Source organism: Mus caroli, unplaced genomic scaffold, assembly GCF_900094665.2.
Source record: "Mus caroli unplaced genomic scaffold, CAROLI_EIJ_v1.1 scaffold_11397_1, whole genome shotgun sequence".
NCBI classification, from domain to species: Eukaryota; Metazoa; Chordata; class Mammalia; order Rodentia; family Muridae; genus Mus; species Mus caroli.
In genome coordinates, this window is record NW_018388828.1 from 32,424 (window position 1) to 50,649 (window position 18,226).

General features: G+C 40.2%; 2 protein-coding genes across 2 annotated transcripts in view; both read right to left on the reverse strand.

Moving 5' to 3' along the window:
* LOC110287807 (cytochrome P450 3A16) overlaps positions 1 to 1,160 on the reverse strand; it is a 26,479-nt gene extending 25,319 nt beyond the window's left edge. Inside the window, exon 1 of the mRNA XM_021154331.1 lies at positions 1,009 to 1,160. Within this exon, the coding sequence (XP_021009990.1) occupies positions 1,009 to 1,079 (71 nt within the window). The 5' untranslated portion in view covers positions 1,080 to 1,160. The remainder of the gene's footprint in view (positions 1 to 1,008) is intronic.
* An 8,740-nt stretch (positions 1,161 to 9,900) lies between these two features.
* On the reverse strand, positions 9,901 to 18,000 carry LOC110287806 (cytochrome P450 3A41-like; the record flags this gene model as incomplete). The annotated part of the gene is made up of 7 exons (XM_021154330.1): positions 9,901 to 9,921; positions 10,443 to 10,521; positions 10,656 to 10,739; positions 12,165 to 12,391; positions 14,186 to 14,346; positions 16,854 to 16,923; positions 17,805 to 18,000. Coding segments are annotated over 7 exons (838 nt in total), but the record flags the coding sequence as incomplete, so codon positions are not given.
* Positions 18,001 to 18,226: the final 226 nt, after the last annotated feature.

An 18,226-nucleotide genomic window follows, 5' to 3' on the forward strand; every position in this document is an offset into this window, starting at 1 on the left:
CACACAGACACACACACACAGACACACACACAGACACACACACACAGACACACACACACAGACACACACACACACAGACACACACACACACAGACACAGACACACACACACACACACACACACACACACACATACACAAACACTATAGCATTTGCTGGCCCTAACCACAATAAATGAAAACATGAAAATTTGAAAACTTTTTAGAAGCGTTAATTTCAACTTTTCCTATCTGTTGGAGGAGGGTCTTTCATTCTCTGTATTCAGATGCTGGTTTCTGTACCCCGAGACTTTGATACTGGTCAGAAATGGGCAATCTCATCAGGAATAAAGAATCCCTTGTATCAATGGGGTTTAAAGAATACTCCCCAGCTATCTCTTATTGGTTAATAAAGGACTGAACTTCAAATTACTGGGCAGAATAGAACAAGTTGTTTGTCACAGGCAGGTTAGGGTCCAAGTTAAGAAGGGCCCACAGGCAGGTAGAGGAAGAAGAAGGTCGCCAGGAGGTCAGACATGAGAAGAAATCACCAAGAGAGCTCACCATGAAAGCACTCATGGAATGGAGAAAGACAGGGAAAGGTCACACTGCAAGGAAAATGGGGCCTGTGGCAGGGATGTTGATAGCTTTGTGGGTTAGAATAGCTTAGAATCTGCCCAGTCATAGTGCTTAAACTTGCTAATGCACTTAGTAGGTCTCTGTCTCAATTATTCAGGAGCTAGCCAGGCTACAACAGCTACCACCCTCAAATACCATACCAGCTATGAATGTGGAAGTTGTCAAATCCCCTGGAGTTATAGTTACAGATGATTCTGAGCTCCATTTGGATGTTGGTGTTCAAACCTGTGTTCTCGGGATGAACAGCCGTGCCCTTAAACAGTGAGCCATCATCACTCTAGCCCCTGATTCTGATAATCCTTTTGATCTTCTTGATAATAACAGAATAGAGGTCTGAGTATCACCCCAATCCTGAGGACATGGTATGGGAAGGAACTGGGAAGATCACTCACCGGTAGAGGAGCACCAGGATGATTGCCAGGAGGACCCATGTGTCCAGTGAGAGAGCTGAAAGCAGGTTCATCCCTGCTTATCTGTCAGCAATTTTACTCCTCAGTGTTCTCCCTCCAGATGTATGTGTGACTCTCTGCAGGTCTTCCCTTCTGCCTACTCTGCTGCACTGAGGACAGCCTGAAGTACTTATATGCTGGGAGGGTGGGTGGCACCGGGGATTCAGCCAGTGGATGGATTACCGCTGCATCAACTGGACTTTGGTCGTCTCTTTCCCTGGATAGTTTATATAAGTTCATTCATAGCCTATGTTGACCTCCTTTAAGGTAATGTTCTGTGTGACATCAGTAAACAACAGTGCCATGTGGGTAAGGCCAAAGGATCTTCTATCAGAACTAATCTCTAACAGAAATTCATGCAAGTTCAACAACATGAAATCCATGGTTAACAAAACCACAAGAAGATCTACAGAGTTAACTAACCTGGAACCTTGGGACTGACAGAGATTGAACCACTAACCAAAAAGCATGCAGGGGTTGACCTAGGGCAGCTACACATTCATAGAAGATGTTCAACTTGGTCTTCATGAGATTCCCCCAACAATTGCAGCAGAGACTGTCTCTGACTCTGTTGCCTGCCATTGGATCCCCTTCCCCTATCTGGACTGCCCAGTATGGCCTTAATGGCAGAGAATGCAAGGAGTCCTGCTGTGAATTGGTGTCCCAGGAGAGATACCCAGTAGGAGCTTTACCTTCTCTGAAGAGAAGGAGGGTGGGCAATGGGGAGAGGGCTTTGTGATGCTGTGACTGGGAGAGGAGGGAAGGGTTGCTGCTACCAAAACTTTTTTTTTTTAATTTAGTAGAAAACAAAAACAAAAAACAAAAAAAATCAAAAATCTCCAAGCCAAACCAGGATCCAAATGCTCCTAAGTATAGGAGGGAATACTAAGTACAAGAAGATGGACATTAGGAAAATCATACAAACAACACTGTGGACTTGAGGTCATAAAATTTATTGTCTTCTAACTGGAACCCCAGAGTGCAAAAGGCCACACAATCACAGGTACATGCATACATACATGAGCACCTAAAACCCACCAAGCTGACATCAGACAGCGATTGCTAATATTTACTGTCCTGAGAACTTTGTCCACAGCAGTGAATAACATCCAATCTACAACTCTGTGAAGGATAACTGTCATAAGTGAATAAACCATGCCCCAAATGATACCTGTTAAATCAAGGTTACATAATCCATCCCTAATACAATGAGGATCTAAGAGATCACGTTCAAAAAATTCAAATCAGTTCTAAAGTTAAATTCTCTATCTTTTTAAAATTATTTATTAAAATAAAATTAGATCATCTCCTCACTCCAATTCCTCTAATCTCCCAACTTCCTCTCAAATTCATGGCCCTTTTATCATCATCATTGTTATTGTTCCATGTATATAAAAGTAGATATATGAATACATCCTGTTGAGTTCATTTAGTGTGACTTAAACATATATGATTTCAGGGCTGATCACTTGGTACAGACAATGAATGGAAGGACTTATCCCAAGGGAAGATTTAGTTTCCCTCTCTCAGGAGACAAAAATTGCCGTGGTTCTTCATTTAGAAGAGGGGATTTTGTTACCTGACCACTTTAACATGTCTATTCCAGATGTCATTGTTCAGATCTTGTCTAGGTAATCATATTGTCAATGTTTCATGAGGGTGGCTCCCCTGGCATTTCTGAGAGACACCATCCAGCAGCAGACTTCTGACTCCTCTGATTCTTAAAATCTTACTGCCCCCTTTCTTCAGTGTTCCCTGAGACTTAGGTGTGGGGTTGTGTTGCAGATGTGAAGGTCTTCACATTTGACAGAATCATCCCTGTCTGATGTCATACATGATTAGTCAGGGATCCAACACCTCATTCCAACTGGGCTGCTGCCCAATGGGTAACAAACAACCTGCACTCATTCCTCTAAGCAGGAGCAAGGTAAGGGGGGGGGCAGCAAATTAACAATGAGGGCTGGGGAAGGTGAAACGGGAATTCTACAATTCCTTTCTTGCTCTAAAGGATAAGCCATTCTATTGCTTTTATAGGAAAGAAAACAAACAAGTATTTCCACATAATAGTTACTTTCCAATCCTTCCAAGAGATGGTCTTGAGGTTCGCTAGTCATTAACACACACATAGCACATCAGATCTTACAAGTGCCTTTACACTTTCTTCGTGGTCCTCATGGCGACTCCCTGAGATAAGTAAGCTATTGTCCCCATTTTGGAGCTGAAGCAATGACTCAGAAGTTAAGATTATTGTCTGCTCTTGTAAAGGACCTGGGTTCAATTCCAGTAACATTCTCATGGCTCACAATGGTCTTTAGCTCCAGCGCCTGTTTTTTTCTAGTCCTATTTTGGCCTCCACAGGCATACATATAGTGCACAGATATGCATGCCAGCAAGACACCCATACACATAAAGATTTTTCTTAAATCTCTAAAGCCCATGTTATAGAAGTGGAGAACTACACAAGGGAATGAAGTAGCAAAAAGTGATTGTTACTGGATTTAAAAAATTTTTTTAGGATATAATCCAAAAGATTTCACAAAGCCATAGCAACCCAAAGACTTAGTATGGAGGGCACCATGCCCAGAACATTTATTTCTTGCTCCAAATCAAACTCAAAAAAGAGAACAAAGCAATAAATGGGTGCCTTTCTTGTGAGAACGACATCAAAAAGAGTCCTAAGCTAAATAGTAACAACAACAACGACAACAACAAACCCAGAGGACATTTCATGACAACCTGGACTCAACTCAAATTCAAGACGACTAGCACATAATACAATGTGGATATCAGCTGTCCCACTAACAGTGAAAAAAAAAGCTATAGGTTTACAAGGTAGCTCTGAGAACAAAGTCACCTGTTTCCAAACCTGACAACCTGAGTTCAGTTCCCAGCATCTATGTGATGGAATAGAAGAATGAATTTCCACAACTTGTCTTCTGGTGTCTTCAGCCCACACACGTATATGCTTATATATAAACAAATAAATATGTAATCAATGCTTATTTGTTTTTTAAGAGAGTGTTTCATGGTGTAGCTAGCCCTGGATGTCCTGGAACTGCTCTATAGACCAGTCTGGCCTGAAAGTTGTAGAGGTCTGCCTACCTCTGCCTTCTGAGTGCTGGGATAAAATAATGTGCCCAGGAATGTGGAGGAAGGCATCATGAGGGCTCAGGATCTGGTATGGGAAGAGACAGGAGAGAAATCCACAGGGACTGAAGAGTGAATGAAAATCTGCAGCTCCTGAAGGTGAGCTATTGGGGCATCTCTAGGGGATGATAGAGACTTGGAATAGGGAAGGATCTCAGGAGTCAATGTGGTTGACCTTAGCTGAGAAGCACAGCAATGTTGATATGGAACCTGAAGAGTTCATCTCATTTATTCAGGCAGGGCCCTCCGTGGAGAAATAAGGACACCAACCCACTCAAAAAAATGTTTATTCCCAAATTTGTCTGTCCACAAGAAATGCACGGGCAATGACAGAGCATATACTGAGGGAATGGCCAATCAATAACAGCCCAACTTGAGACCAATCCCCTGGGCAAGCATCAATCCCTGACACTGTTAATGATATTCTGTAAAGCATGTAGGCAGGAATCTAGCATGGCTGTCCTCTAAGAGGGTATACAGCATCTTACTCAGATGGCTACAGAGATTCACAGGCAAACACAGCATGGAATTCGGGGACTCTTAGGGAAAAACTGGGGGAAAGATTGTGGGCCCCAAAGGGAAAAGGAGCTCCACAAGAAGACCAACAGTCTCAAAAATTCTGGAAACTTGAGAGCTCCCCATGAGCCAGCAAAGAACATAGATGGGCTGAACCTAGCCAACGAACCCAAATACAGTTGTAACAAATGTGCAAAGGCTTCACATAGATCCTTCAACAACTGGATCAAGGATTGTCCCTAGAACTATTGCCTGTTTGTTCTGTGTAGTTTTATAAGCATTCTCTACCTTTGCCCAGGCTCTGGCCCCTCCTGGATCCCTTTTTTTCCATCCAGTTTTGCCCTGGGATCTGTCACAATCAGCCCACTCCTGATTTCCTTTTCTACTTGCCTTTGCTCCTTAAGGGGTTGCCTTACCAGCTCACTCCCAAGACTTTTGAATCCCTAGATACAATACACAAACACTGCTCCATTACCTTTAGAACTTGCCTCCAGTTATAATTACTTGGCCCAGATATCTACTGCCTGGAAATGTGTGCCCTCATCAATTTATTATCTTTTTCTCTCGCACATCCCTAAATTTAGTGGCTTGCATCAGCTAGCCCCCACCAATATCCTTGGCCCACACCTGAAGCAGAGGCCACAGGCAGGCCCTAGCTGCTGTGATATCTTACATGGCTGCTGTTTTGGTTTTTTCTTTTTTAAAATAATGATAAAATTTTATTTGTGCTCACTTATCTCAGTGGCAGAGCATTTGCCTAATATGTACAAGGCCTTGAGTTTCTTCTCCAGGATTAAATAATAGTAAGTACATTAAATTTAAAATGTTCTATTTTCAGCTTTGCTATATTTTACAATTCCATTTGTTCTTGGTTGGTCAGTGTAATTCTCTACTTGGTTGCTGGTGACTGCAGGGTCATTAGTCCATCTTCCTTAATCCAATTTCAAGGGAAACAGCCTCCCTGCCATGGATTTCATGGCATTATACTTTCATTCTTCCTCTTGGCTTTTGTCCATTGTCAGTTATTTTTCTGTTGCATGCATTGTAATCACTTTATTATGATATTTTTCTTGTTTGTTTTTGGAAGGGTGTTAAATAATCAGGCATACTCCAACATACCTCTTTCTGGACTGCTGTTTTCTCTTCATTCCAGAGTAAGGCAGAAAAGGCCTCTGTCTCTTTCCTTGTGTCTCCTTTTTCTTTTGGGACTGAGAAGTCCCACCTGTACCTTCCTTTCAGCAGTTATCCCCTGGGCTTCTTTATTGACAAGTTAAGAATAAATTGGGGAACAAGACCTTAGAGACAAGACTTCCCCTTACACCTCTCTATGGTACCTAACTCAGCTTTATTGTCTGGCCTTGCTTTGCACACTCCAGTGTAGTTTGCTTGACAGGCCAAGAAGCCTGGAAACACTCACAAGGCAAAGAGTTTCAGAGAAACTTAACCTCCTGGAAACTTGGCGTTCTCATAACCTGTATACTCATACCCTAGCCCTGCATTAGTCTGGTGTATGGATCCACGTGCTCTCTTTTAGTATTATTTTTCTCTAAGTGCCTTTAAAGATTGAATTCTGACATAGCTAAGCCTTTGCCAATGTTCCAACTTCCTACAAAATCCTTGAAGCCAACAAATTTCGAATTCAGTAGGAATTCAGTGAGAAGGTTATCTATTCAGTAATATTCAAATTTACTTCTAGTAGAGACAGTGAAACTAATTAGGCATTACAAAGAATGGAGCTAGAATAGCTCAGGGCTAGTCTGCAGAGTGATTACTTAGGACAGTAGCCAGTCTTAATCAAACAAGGGAATACACAATCGCCTGGCTAATAGGTAGGTTTACCATGTAAGAGTTAGGGAATCCCACTGAGACAGGAATCTTCACTACAGCCAGGTATAACAGGCTAAATTGCATATTAGAATTGAGTTGGTGAATTCTGAAAAAATGGAGATTCTCCACAGATACTTAAAGGAACAGCCAAGTTACACTCATACAAGAATTTATCAAGGCTTAGGAAATAATGGGGTTGTGGTATTGCATTATTCATGAGAAGGTCTGCTAGAGCAGAATCCCTTTGTGCTAGCTTTCACAATGCTGAAAGGAGTAGCACAAATTGTGACTAGGGTGTGAAATCCTTACCTGTCCCTATCTGACCTTAAGCAGAGCTGTTTTATCTTTGCTGTAAATATTACCTGGTTCCTGTAAGTCCTTTTGAAGTCATTCCTTTGTTTTGTGTCAGGTAACTTCAATGTACTTTGCTTGCTGTGACATGCTACCCCTTTGTGTTCTGTATTATACAAGACTGGTGTTCACTTTTTGACATTACATTCAGATTTACACAATCTCCTGTGTTGCATCTGTCTGTCATTCATTCGCCAACTCCTTGTCCACCTGCAACTAGAGACCCATTCTATGCAGACAAGGGATCAAAAGGGTCAGCGGCATGGCATCAGTGGAAGAATAGTGCCTAACCCTGCAGAGACTTGATGTACCAGAGTGAGGGAGGTACACAGGGTGGGGTTGGGGCTCCACCCTCTCAGAAAAGAAGGGGAGGGGAAGTGGGGGGAATGACTGTGGTAGGAGACAAGGAGGGGGACAGCGACCAAGATATAGAGTGAATACATTAATTAATAGGGGAGAGAACAACAACCAAAAGAAGCAAGTACCACCACCACCATCTAGAGCTTCCTAGCTACTTTTAATGTTAGTTCCAGTGGAACCATTTTCTGGCCTCTGCAGGCAAGGCACACACACGTGGGAGCACACACACACACACACACACACACACACACACACACAATGAGTCCTTAAAAAAAGAAAAATCTTGTATTCCCAGAAGTTTGGAAATAAAATGATAGTGAACAGCTATTTGTGTATAGAAACATAAAACTATTAGTTTTCATCAATCTAAGAACAATATTCTCCAACAATATGAAGAAAACCTTGCCTTTGTTTTTATTTCTTGAGATTGTTATACAAGAGAACTGTATTTACATTATTTCCTCCAATCTCCATCCCCTCTCCAACTTCTATTACCCAACTTCCTCTCAACAATATACATATATACATATGCAGATGCAGATACAGATATAGATACAGATACAAGTCTATTTAATGCTGCTTTGTGTACATCAGTTTAGGGATGACCACTTGCATGTGGTCATACCACAAAAACCACCTCCATCCAGAATCACTCTGAATGCAGCACAACACAAAACCATAAACTAATCTAAAACATTATAAACTCAGGGGTTGGCAGGAAGATCCAGTTTTTTGGAACTCAATTTGTTGTCTCTGGCATGAATTTTGTAGATGACAAAACTTTTTCACACTGTCAAACACTCGACTCAGCTGCACTGTTTAACAATTATAGCATTAGTACAACCAATTTTGTTCTCTGAAACTCTCCCACCCCCCCCAATACAAAAATGACACAGTATTTCAGAACAGAGTCCCTCAGTTGAAGTTTTTAACCTTATTAGTTTTTATGTCATAGTATTTTTTAAGTCATGAGAAGTTATGTTTGGTTTTACAACTTGCAAGATAACCATGAGAGGATACATTGCAACTCTATTGACAGTCCCTAACTCTCAGATCATATCTCACCACTACACCTCAGCATATTCAGGGCAAGTCTTCTAGAAGACAGATACTTTGCTTGATTTTCTAGCATCTATTCTTGACTTCCAACGATGGGATGAATAGAAACCTCTAATTCTACAAGAGGTTTCAATAATGATTTAGCCTCTTGCTCTTCAGTGATGAATGGGAAAAGCCTCCAATGAAGAAAACTAGTCACAGGAAAAGAAAGGGGAACAAAGTTGTCATGGAGGCAGATAAGTGTCAGTTTTAAAATGACTGGAGCTTGAAAGAACATCTGCCCCAATGCCAGGTAGGCCACTGGGTCTCAAAACTAGAACCTTGTTTCATCTGTCTAAATCCAAGTACAATTTAAAGAACTAATTTAAGTAAAGGTGTATGTGGATAAAGCTATACAAATGCTGTAAGGAACTGATCAAAGAACAAAAATATCTGTCTCTTTGTCCAGAAAAAGAAAAACCCATTAATATAAAGAAGCCACACTCTTAATATACAAGTCGTATACATTTCACCTTTCCCTTTACATGAAACAAGAACAAGTTATTTAGTAAAATGCAATGCAAATGCTTTTTCTATAAGTCTTATTTTATTCTTTTATAATTTCAGTACTATACATGTTTTTGATTAAGGGATAAAAATATGTACATACAAATATTCACATAAATGGTACAGTTAATTTTTAATTAATGTTTTTATGAAAAATTAAAACTGTAAGCCATGCATTCAAACATTTATGAAAAGTTTTCAATGTGATAATTATCATCAAAGAACCATTTGGATTTTATGGAAGGAATAAAATGAGGTGATAAAAATAGCGCATATCCTTCAATACAGAGAGATGAAACATGGAAAATACTTTAATGACACATAGATGGGGAAAATAATGTGCAAGATCCAAAAGTAGAACATGGAGTACATAGGATATAAAATTAAGATGCAGATTCATTTAGAGCATGAACAGGAACTTGAAGTATGAGGACAGAATAAGAAAGAAAATTTGGAAATATGACAACTACTTATTTTCTACAGCAGAGCTCCTGAGAAATGAGCTGGAATAATCAAGATGTTCCATAAGATTGAAATTCATCAAAACATTAACTTTTTAAAGACTTATGGTTTATGTATAGGAGTGTTTTGTCTGCACATTGCATATATAGTACAAGTAGGAAGTCTCAAGAAAAGATAGAGTAGGCCAACAGAGACCTTGGAACTGGATTTACTGGATTTAAATAGTAGTGAGCTACCATGTGGATACTGGAAACTAAATTCAAGTCCCTTCTAAGAACAGCAAGTGCTCTTAATGATTGAGTCATCTTATGATACCCAGCAACTGTCTTTTAAAATTATGATTTTTCAACTTGGCATGAGCTGGGAAATCGGAGATGAGCTTTTAAAGCCACACTCTGAGTGAGTTGTATGAAGATTTCAAAAAAGACCAAGCATCTTGAGTTTCTGGATTCTTTTTGAGTCACATAGAGCATGTTGGTTTCAAATTCACTAAGTAGCTAAAGATTACTTGAAGTTCTGATTTTCTATTCTCTAACTCCTGAGTGTACAAATTACAGGTATATACCATCAAGACTTCTTCATGTAATTCTGGGGATTAGAACCAGAGATTTGGACATGATAGACAAGCTTTTTGCCAACTGAGAAATATCCTAGACTTCATGTATGTGTTTAAAGTTCCTCTGTAATTCTAATGTACATACACTGGTTGAAAGGACTGTGATAAGAGGACTTTTGTTAGCTCTGGAAGAAGAGTGCAATATGAACAGACATTAAAGACATGACCATTGAACCTCTGGATGGCACATGACATACCCAATCTCCACTTGATACAAATAGAATGCATGGAATCCTGTCACACTGGACTACACTGACTCCTCATAATTCTAAGTTGTATTATTACAAAATGACCCTTAATTAATACCTAGATACAAATAGCTCATTGCATTAGAAAAAATTCCTCAAACCTGCATAGTCATTTTTATACATAGAACCTTCAGTTGGAAAAAATGCCTCCCATAGAACACTATTTGGAGATGAGCTTTTAAAGCCACACTCTGAGTGAGTTGTATGAAGTTGTATGTATTTGGAGTGATAGTTTTCTCCCTCACCTGTGTTTCTTTACAAGGCTGGAAATTGAAATTCTGCAGAACTTTAGTAAGAGTGAGTTTCATGTTCAAGAGAGCAAACCTCACACCAATGAAGTTTCTGGGTCCATTTCCAATGGGTAGGTATATATAAGGATCAATGTTTCCCTTGTTCTCCTTGCTGAACCAGGAGACACAATAATAGATGACAACAAATGATTAAATAATGAAGTTAACCTCATGCCAATGCAGTTCCTGGGTCCATTTCCAAAGGGCAGGTATAGATAAGGATCAATGCTACCCTTGTTCTCCTTGCTGAATCTGGAGGCACAATAAATGACTAGTTGACAGAGGATAAAAGCATAAGAGCTGCACATATGAAGTTTCCTTTTGACATCTATCCAGTAACACACAGGGGGGTTGGGAAAGGTTTATGGAATTTCTACTTGCAGGTATTTGGCTCTGAGAACTTAACACTAAATTTTCTTTCGATTCCTCTTCCTTATAAGTTTCTCCATATGTTGAGATAACATAAATGCTGTTTGAAAAACTGCATAATTGTTTGGGTACACACTAGTGTGATAGTGGTATTATGGGGTAGGGGAAACCAACCATTTTCTGATTGGTTAGAGAGCCAGGTCTCTGGGGAAATTAATGCCTAGCACTGAAAATTTGTTAAAAGTTCTATAGCTGCAGAAATCATAGAGAATGTGGCGATATTTTGCTAAGTGAACATGGTACCAAAATGCCTTTTTGATATTTATCTTTACACACAAAAATTAGTGCTGATCTCAGCTTTGGTCAGAAAAGCTGCAGTTTTCAGTGAGAAACAGCACAGAAACTCATGATTGGTTATAGTGCAGAAAAGTGGTGGTGGAGTGCTCAGTCCCACCCAGGCTCAGGAAACATCACAGAAGGAGGGGAAGAAGAAATGTCAGAGGCAGGGCATAAAATGAATGTTGGGAAGTACTATCTTCTGCATATGACACACCCATTGCACTCATGACTTCACAGCATCTGTGAGCACCTACACAAGACTAGACACATAATAATTGCATTATGGGAGGGAAATAAAGTTCATGAGATGCCACCTCATGAAGGAGCTCTTGACAATAAATGCGTAGTGGATGATGGAGGAGTTTTTCTTCAATGGTTCAGCCACTGGTGAGTTGACCATTCTCCAAGTTATAACCCGTACATCTATGCTTATGTAAACAACCCTAAGTAAACTCACAAGTCACAAAAATCCAAATATATATAAATACAGAAATAAGACAGGTTGAAGCCAGACAGGAATTCCACATGAGTGTGAGGGAGAAGAGACAGGGCAATGTGAGGTGAAAATGACCAGAATTCATTATCCATTCATGAGATTGTCAAAAAATAAGAAGAATCAAGAAATGAACTACATCGTTAAACACTAAAAATCCATTTGGGATGATGCTGTATTCCAATTCTGAAAATACATATCATTTTAACTAGAGGAAAAATGGGTTCCTGCCTCACAATTAAGTGGGTCATTAACTACTTGAAAAAGAAGGAGGTAAAGATTCTGTGTGTAATTAGTTAGACTTTCTACCAGTCTCACTTCCCCTCTCCTCTCTTTTCTTCTCTTTCTCTGCCATTCTCCTAACACAATGAAAAGGTTTGTAAAATCATGCTTAGATCATCTTCCTATGAGAGACATCATAGTATATACAGGCCTGAAGAATACAGAGTTGGTTCCTGCTCCTGAGGTTCTAGTACCTTTCAGGTTGGAATTCTTCAGGCTCTGGCCAGAGCTGTGGGTCATGTTGAAGAGCATAAGATGGAATCATCACTGTTGACCTTTTGGGGATATACACACCATTGAGTTCAACATCTTTTTTACAGGCTCTCTCAAGTCTATTAGCAATGGGATATAATCTGAGGGTTTCATTAAGCACCATATCCAGGTATTCCATCTCCATCACAGTATCGTAGGTGGGAGGTGCCTGGGAAGAAAGAAAAAAGTTTTCTGGTGCAATTTTAGTTTAATTTTCAACTGTGTCTAGTGTTGAGTTCTCAGCCTCCCCAAATTCATGCTCAGCAGCTCAAAGTAATTAGTTAGTACTTACAATTCATTTAAAAAGGTTTCTAAGATTGTTTTAATTCATATATGTAGATATTTTGCTTGTATATGTTTATGTACACTATATAAGTACAGTGCCCACAGAAGCAAAAGGAGGGCATCAGATCTCCTGTAACCAGAGTTAGAGTAGTTGAAAGCCTTCATTTTCATGCTGGGACTCAAATATGAATGGATCCTATGGCAGAGCAGGAAGTGTTCTTAACCATTGTGCCATCTCTCAAGCTCCTTACAAATGGAATAACTGTCACTGGGGGCCTGGAAGATGCTCAATTAGTGAAGAGTCTACTATGCAAACCTAATGATGAGAGTTCAGATACAAATCATTATAAAGCCTGACACAGTGGCACCCATTTCTAATTCCAGCAGTAGGTAGACTGAGACAAACTATGCCTGGTTTGCATTGACTAGACAACCCAACCCAATCGATAAGCTCCAGGTTTGGTAAGAGAGCCTGTATCATAAATCATGGTGGAAAGTGGTTTAGAAATGTACACAACGTAGGTCTATGACCTATACACACACATATGCACACAAACACATACATAGAGAGGTGGGGGTGTTTAGCTCATAATTTAAGCACCAAGGCTCACACCTTGACTTCTCCTATAACCATAAATAGATAGGGGAAATCATGGCACAGAGTTGAGTCAACCCAAGTGGATTAATCTAGGCCAAGGCTAGCCTCTCTCAGGACACAGCAGGGACAACATGGCAGAACTAGCAATATCATGGAACCATCTAGAGAGTTATATGTTAAGTGCACATCTTTAACATCACACAGGTTGTGTGCATGTTGCTTGCTTGGTACTCTTGTGGTCCTAGAAAAACAGACACACCAGGCCCAGCTCTGTGTCACAACAACCTTCTGTTGCCATGAGAGTCTTTATTGCCCATTTCTCCATCTGTGTCACGTTCATGATAATTTCTAAATGGTTCTGGGAAAAACCAGTGCTGTGCTCTTGTTACAAATTATGAAGGGTTGCTCAGACAGATCAGAGAGCCAAGGCACCTGCCATTGAGCCTACTTACCCGATTTGGACTCTTAAAACTCATGCAGCAGAAAGAGAGAACAAATTCCTTCGGGTTATCCTTTAACCTCCACTCACATGCTGCAGCACACATGCCCCCATACAATTATATACTCATACACATATATAAGTACATATATATGCCCATACATACATACATATATGTAAAGAAAAAAATCACCAGAATCGGAAGGTTGGCTCAGTGATGTGAATGGTTACTCACTTAGTCACACACACAAAATTCATATACAGAGAAAATAATACATATACACCACCCACACAACATACATACACTCCAACTCACTCACACAGTCTTTGTCTCTCACTCACACACAGAGACTCTCTTTCTTTCTCTGTCTCTCTCCTTCTCACACATAGACACATAATCTCTTACACACACATATACACACAAACTTTCTCTCTATCCCCCACTCTGACTCTCACACACTCTATTCCTCTCTCTGTCTCTCTGTGTATCTCTCTGATTCTCTCTGTCTCTCTCTCTGTGTCACTCTCTTACACACACACACACACACACACACACACACACACACACACACACCATTGCAGTTGACCAAACTGTGTCTTCATTGAGATTTCTCCTTTTCCCTTCTACAGCATCATCTCACCTTATTGGGCAAAGCCTCGTCAATCTCTTCCTGCAGTTTCTTCTGGATATCAGGGTGAGTGGCCAAACAATACAGGGTGAAGGAAAGTGTGCTACTGGTGGTTTCATACCCAGCAAAAATAAAGACAATTGACTGGGCTGTGATCTCCATGTCAGAAAGGGCTGAAAGTAAAAACACATTTCAGGTAAGTCATGGCATGATGTGCTATCACAGAGGAGATGAAGAGAAAATCAAATGAGCCCCCATTTTCCTAGACAGACTATGGAAATGCTGTTCAGTCACACTGAGACTGTCATCACCATGCCAGCAAAATGACACATCCAGAAAAAGAAAAGAAGCCTTCAGGCAGGTTTTCCTAGTGTTTCTGCTGATTTTCACAATCCCCACTGGGCAGCTTCAAGACATGGACTTTCATGTTTGTAAAATTTATTTTAATTTATGAGTATTTCTGTTTGTGTGTATCTGTGTGGAGGGTGCCACATGTGTGGGGAGGGTGTCCATGGAAGTCAGAAACCCCTAGAGAAGCAATTATAGAAGGTCCCTGGTATGGGTTGAGATCATTTTAAATTTTATTTATTTATGTGTGTTTGTCCAGGGAGGCCAGAAGATGGCATTGGAGTCCACAAACGTAGAGTTACAGGCAGTAGTACATCTTCTACCATGAATGCTTTAATTCTATTGTTTGTAAATTCTTTCCTCCCAATTAGTGTAAGGGCTTGCTACTAAACTGAAACTGGACTATAAATCCACAATTGGTGCCTATTTTTAAAGTGAATATTTATTTTATGAAACAAAAACTAAATAGAAGGGCTGAGATGTAAAGTAGATGGTGGTACTTCGCTAGTGTTCATGAAGCCTTGGGTTCAGTCCCCAGCACTTTGTGAATCAAGTGTGGTAATGTCTATATTCTTGTTTACACTGGAAGATTGACAGGAAAGAAGAAAGTCGGTGATGGAAAATGTCTGCTTAATAGCAGAAGGGGGATCAGCCCCTCAAGGACTGATCACTGACAGCTTCCTAGAAGCTCATTTTATTGTTACACAAAAGCCACCTTTAGCAAGTCAATTTCCATACACCAAACTCTCTTAACTGATAGAGGGATTGTCTTGAAAGACCCATCACCTAAGCAGGTTTCAGTCATGGGAAATTTCCTGGCTTTCCAGGCATGCCTACAGACTATGGTATGCAAAGACTCCGGAAATATTTCCGAAGAACACCACAAAATCTCAGATAACAATCACTGACAGAAGTCTACTTCAAAGCTGAGGGGCCATCACTCCAGATTCATTCCAGATTCAGTGGTTCTGCTAAAACTGTGCTGCACGGTAGTACATGTCTGTAGTCTCAGGAGTTAAAGTTCATTCTCAGGCACATTGTGAATGTGGGTCAGCCTGGGCTACATAGGAGCCTGTAGCAAAAGGAGGAGGAGGTGTAAAAGAATTTGAAGTTAGCCGATCACATGAAAGGGTTTCAAGTGGGCAGACAGGAAAGGACTTGAAACACAAAATACATGCCACTTTAAATATTAAACATGGGGACACAAAAGGTCATAACTACATATAAACAAGTGAGCGTATGGGAAACAATCAGATAGGTAAGAATGGAAGACTCCCTTTCCATTAGTTACTGATGCACATCTATAGACTAAAATCTGGAACTGGAATGCCATCAGTCATGACAATAATAATGATTATAAATTAAAAGAATAACCACATATGGGAGTCTAGAGAGATGACTCAATGGGTAAACCTGAGTTTGAGTCCACAGTCCCCATGTAAAAAGCCAGGTGGGGCAGCACATACTTGTAACCACAACACTGTGGATTGTTGGGACCTGCTGGCAGCCAAGTTTGTCCCGGGCTTAAAAAAAAAAAAGACCCTGTCTCAAGGAAATGAGGCAGAGAGGGATTGTATAAGACACTGGGTGCTTTCATCTGTTCTGTGTACATACACCTAAATGTGTGAACGTATGACCATACTCCGGCACATACATGTACTACACAAAGAAGATAAAAATCTGTGAGAGTTTTATGTGTTTTTGAGATAGGGTTTGTCTGTGTAGCTCTGCCTGTCCTGTAATCTGATGTAGACCAGGTTGGCCTTGAACTCACAGAGATCCACCTGCCTCTTTCTCCCAAGTACAAAGATTAAAGGCATGCTCCATCACTGGCCAGCTATGAGTGATTTTAAATACATAAAAGAATGAAAAGGACAAATCCATTTGTACAAAGAGGATTTCTCCAGAAGCTATTTACACATCACACAGTGAAGTCTATCTTTACCATGTATTAGGCTAGAGAACACATGTTCAACAGGGAGTCCCAGAGAACTTCAACACCACTTGGGTCCATGCCCCTGATTGGATGTTTAGACACAGATGTCTAGGCTGAGCTCTGAGATTTTTGCTGGGAAAGACACAATCATCACATGTGATCACCCAGGTAACAGACAGACCACTGGAAAGGTCCATCATGGCCACCCTTCATGTTAGGAGTAAACTTATGCCCATATGAATCCAGAATATTCCATGTTGATAATAAACATGCCTGTCTTTCAGCAACTCAACAGTGGTTTCCCTCTACCTAGAAAAACCTCCTTGCATATTTTCTGAGCAACCCACCTGCTCCCCAAGAGTTTCCTTGTCCATAGACCAGGAAGGGCTTGCTTACCTTCATGAGAGTCTTTGTCTTTGGAATTATTGTGAGCGTTCATCATCAGCTGAAGAAAATCCACTTGGTGCTAGAAGCAGAAAGAGAGGTGACAAAAATGGAAGGTCAATGGTAAGTTCAAAGGTCAGAGTTGGATCACAAGTGCAGAACCTTAATTCTCTCCCTCTGAGAAGGTGGTTCCCTTAAATTCACAACTGTGGCTATGGTTGCTAGAGTCATTAAGGAACAAAAGCAAGAGTGGACTAATTAGGAAGAATCTAGCTTCCACACCAACCACTTTTACAATAAATTACAATAGATAAAATTTTAAACAAGCACTTTTATTCTCTAAAATTGTTTTTGAATGAGATGAAAATAATATCCCCCCTTTTGATAGTTTTTATTTGTTATTGGAGTTTCATACTCATACACAATCAGATATGGTCATCTCCACCATAGGGTTTCCTCCAAACAATTCCTTCTATACTGTCTGTAACATTTCTTCCTCTACATTCCATGCCCTCTTCTTAGTCACCCACTATGTCCAACTAGTGTTGTGCATATGTGCACGGCTGTGAGGCCATCCATTGCCTCATGGGAAACCTACCTATGTTCACACCCTCCATCCACAGCTATGAACTGCCAATTGTTCCTCAGCAAACGGCACTGCATACAGAGATCCTCTCCCATCCTCACTAGAGTTCTGAAAGTCTTGACCTTGTTCAGGTCTAGCGCCATGCCAATTTTTTTCAGTCCTAATGCAGGATGTTCTAGCTTTCATCCGTATTGCTAAGGATTAATTTCTAGATTATTCTCAATCAACTTGTTAAAACTCCAACTTCTCCATGAGAAAACATTAATATATTCTCTCTCTCTAAATATAGCCTTTTCTATCTGGCACTAGCACACAGCTTACATGTCCACAGCCCAACATGTTATCAAACTTTGAACCATGAAACCATCACCTTTTACCTTCTGCTTAGAATCCAGGCAGGTTTCCTTCATTCTGTCCACAAAGTTTTTGAAAAATTCTATTGAATCCTTTGAGAACATGCAGATATTTAACATCTCATATACTGGTGTCAGGAATGGAAAAAGTACTAGAAAAGAAAAAAGATAAGTTTTAATTGAGATGGAAAATGTATTTAAAGAAATTATAAAGCAATCTCTAGAATGAATCACCAGTTTCTCAAACAGAAGTCATTCTCTCTGTGAACTTGCTTACACTGGGTCAGCGCCATACTTCTCCTTCTGTGTAGTAGCCAAAGCTGCGGCCTGACTCTTTTTTTTTTTTTTTATAGGCCATCTTTCTTTTTTTTTTTAATATTTTTATTACATATTTTCCTCAATTACGTTTCCAATGCTATCCCAAAAGTCCCCCATAGCGCCCCCCA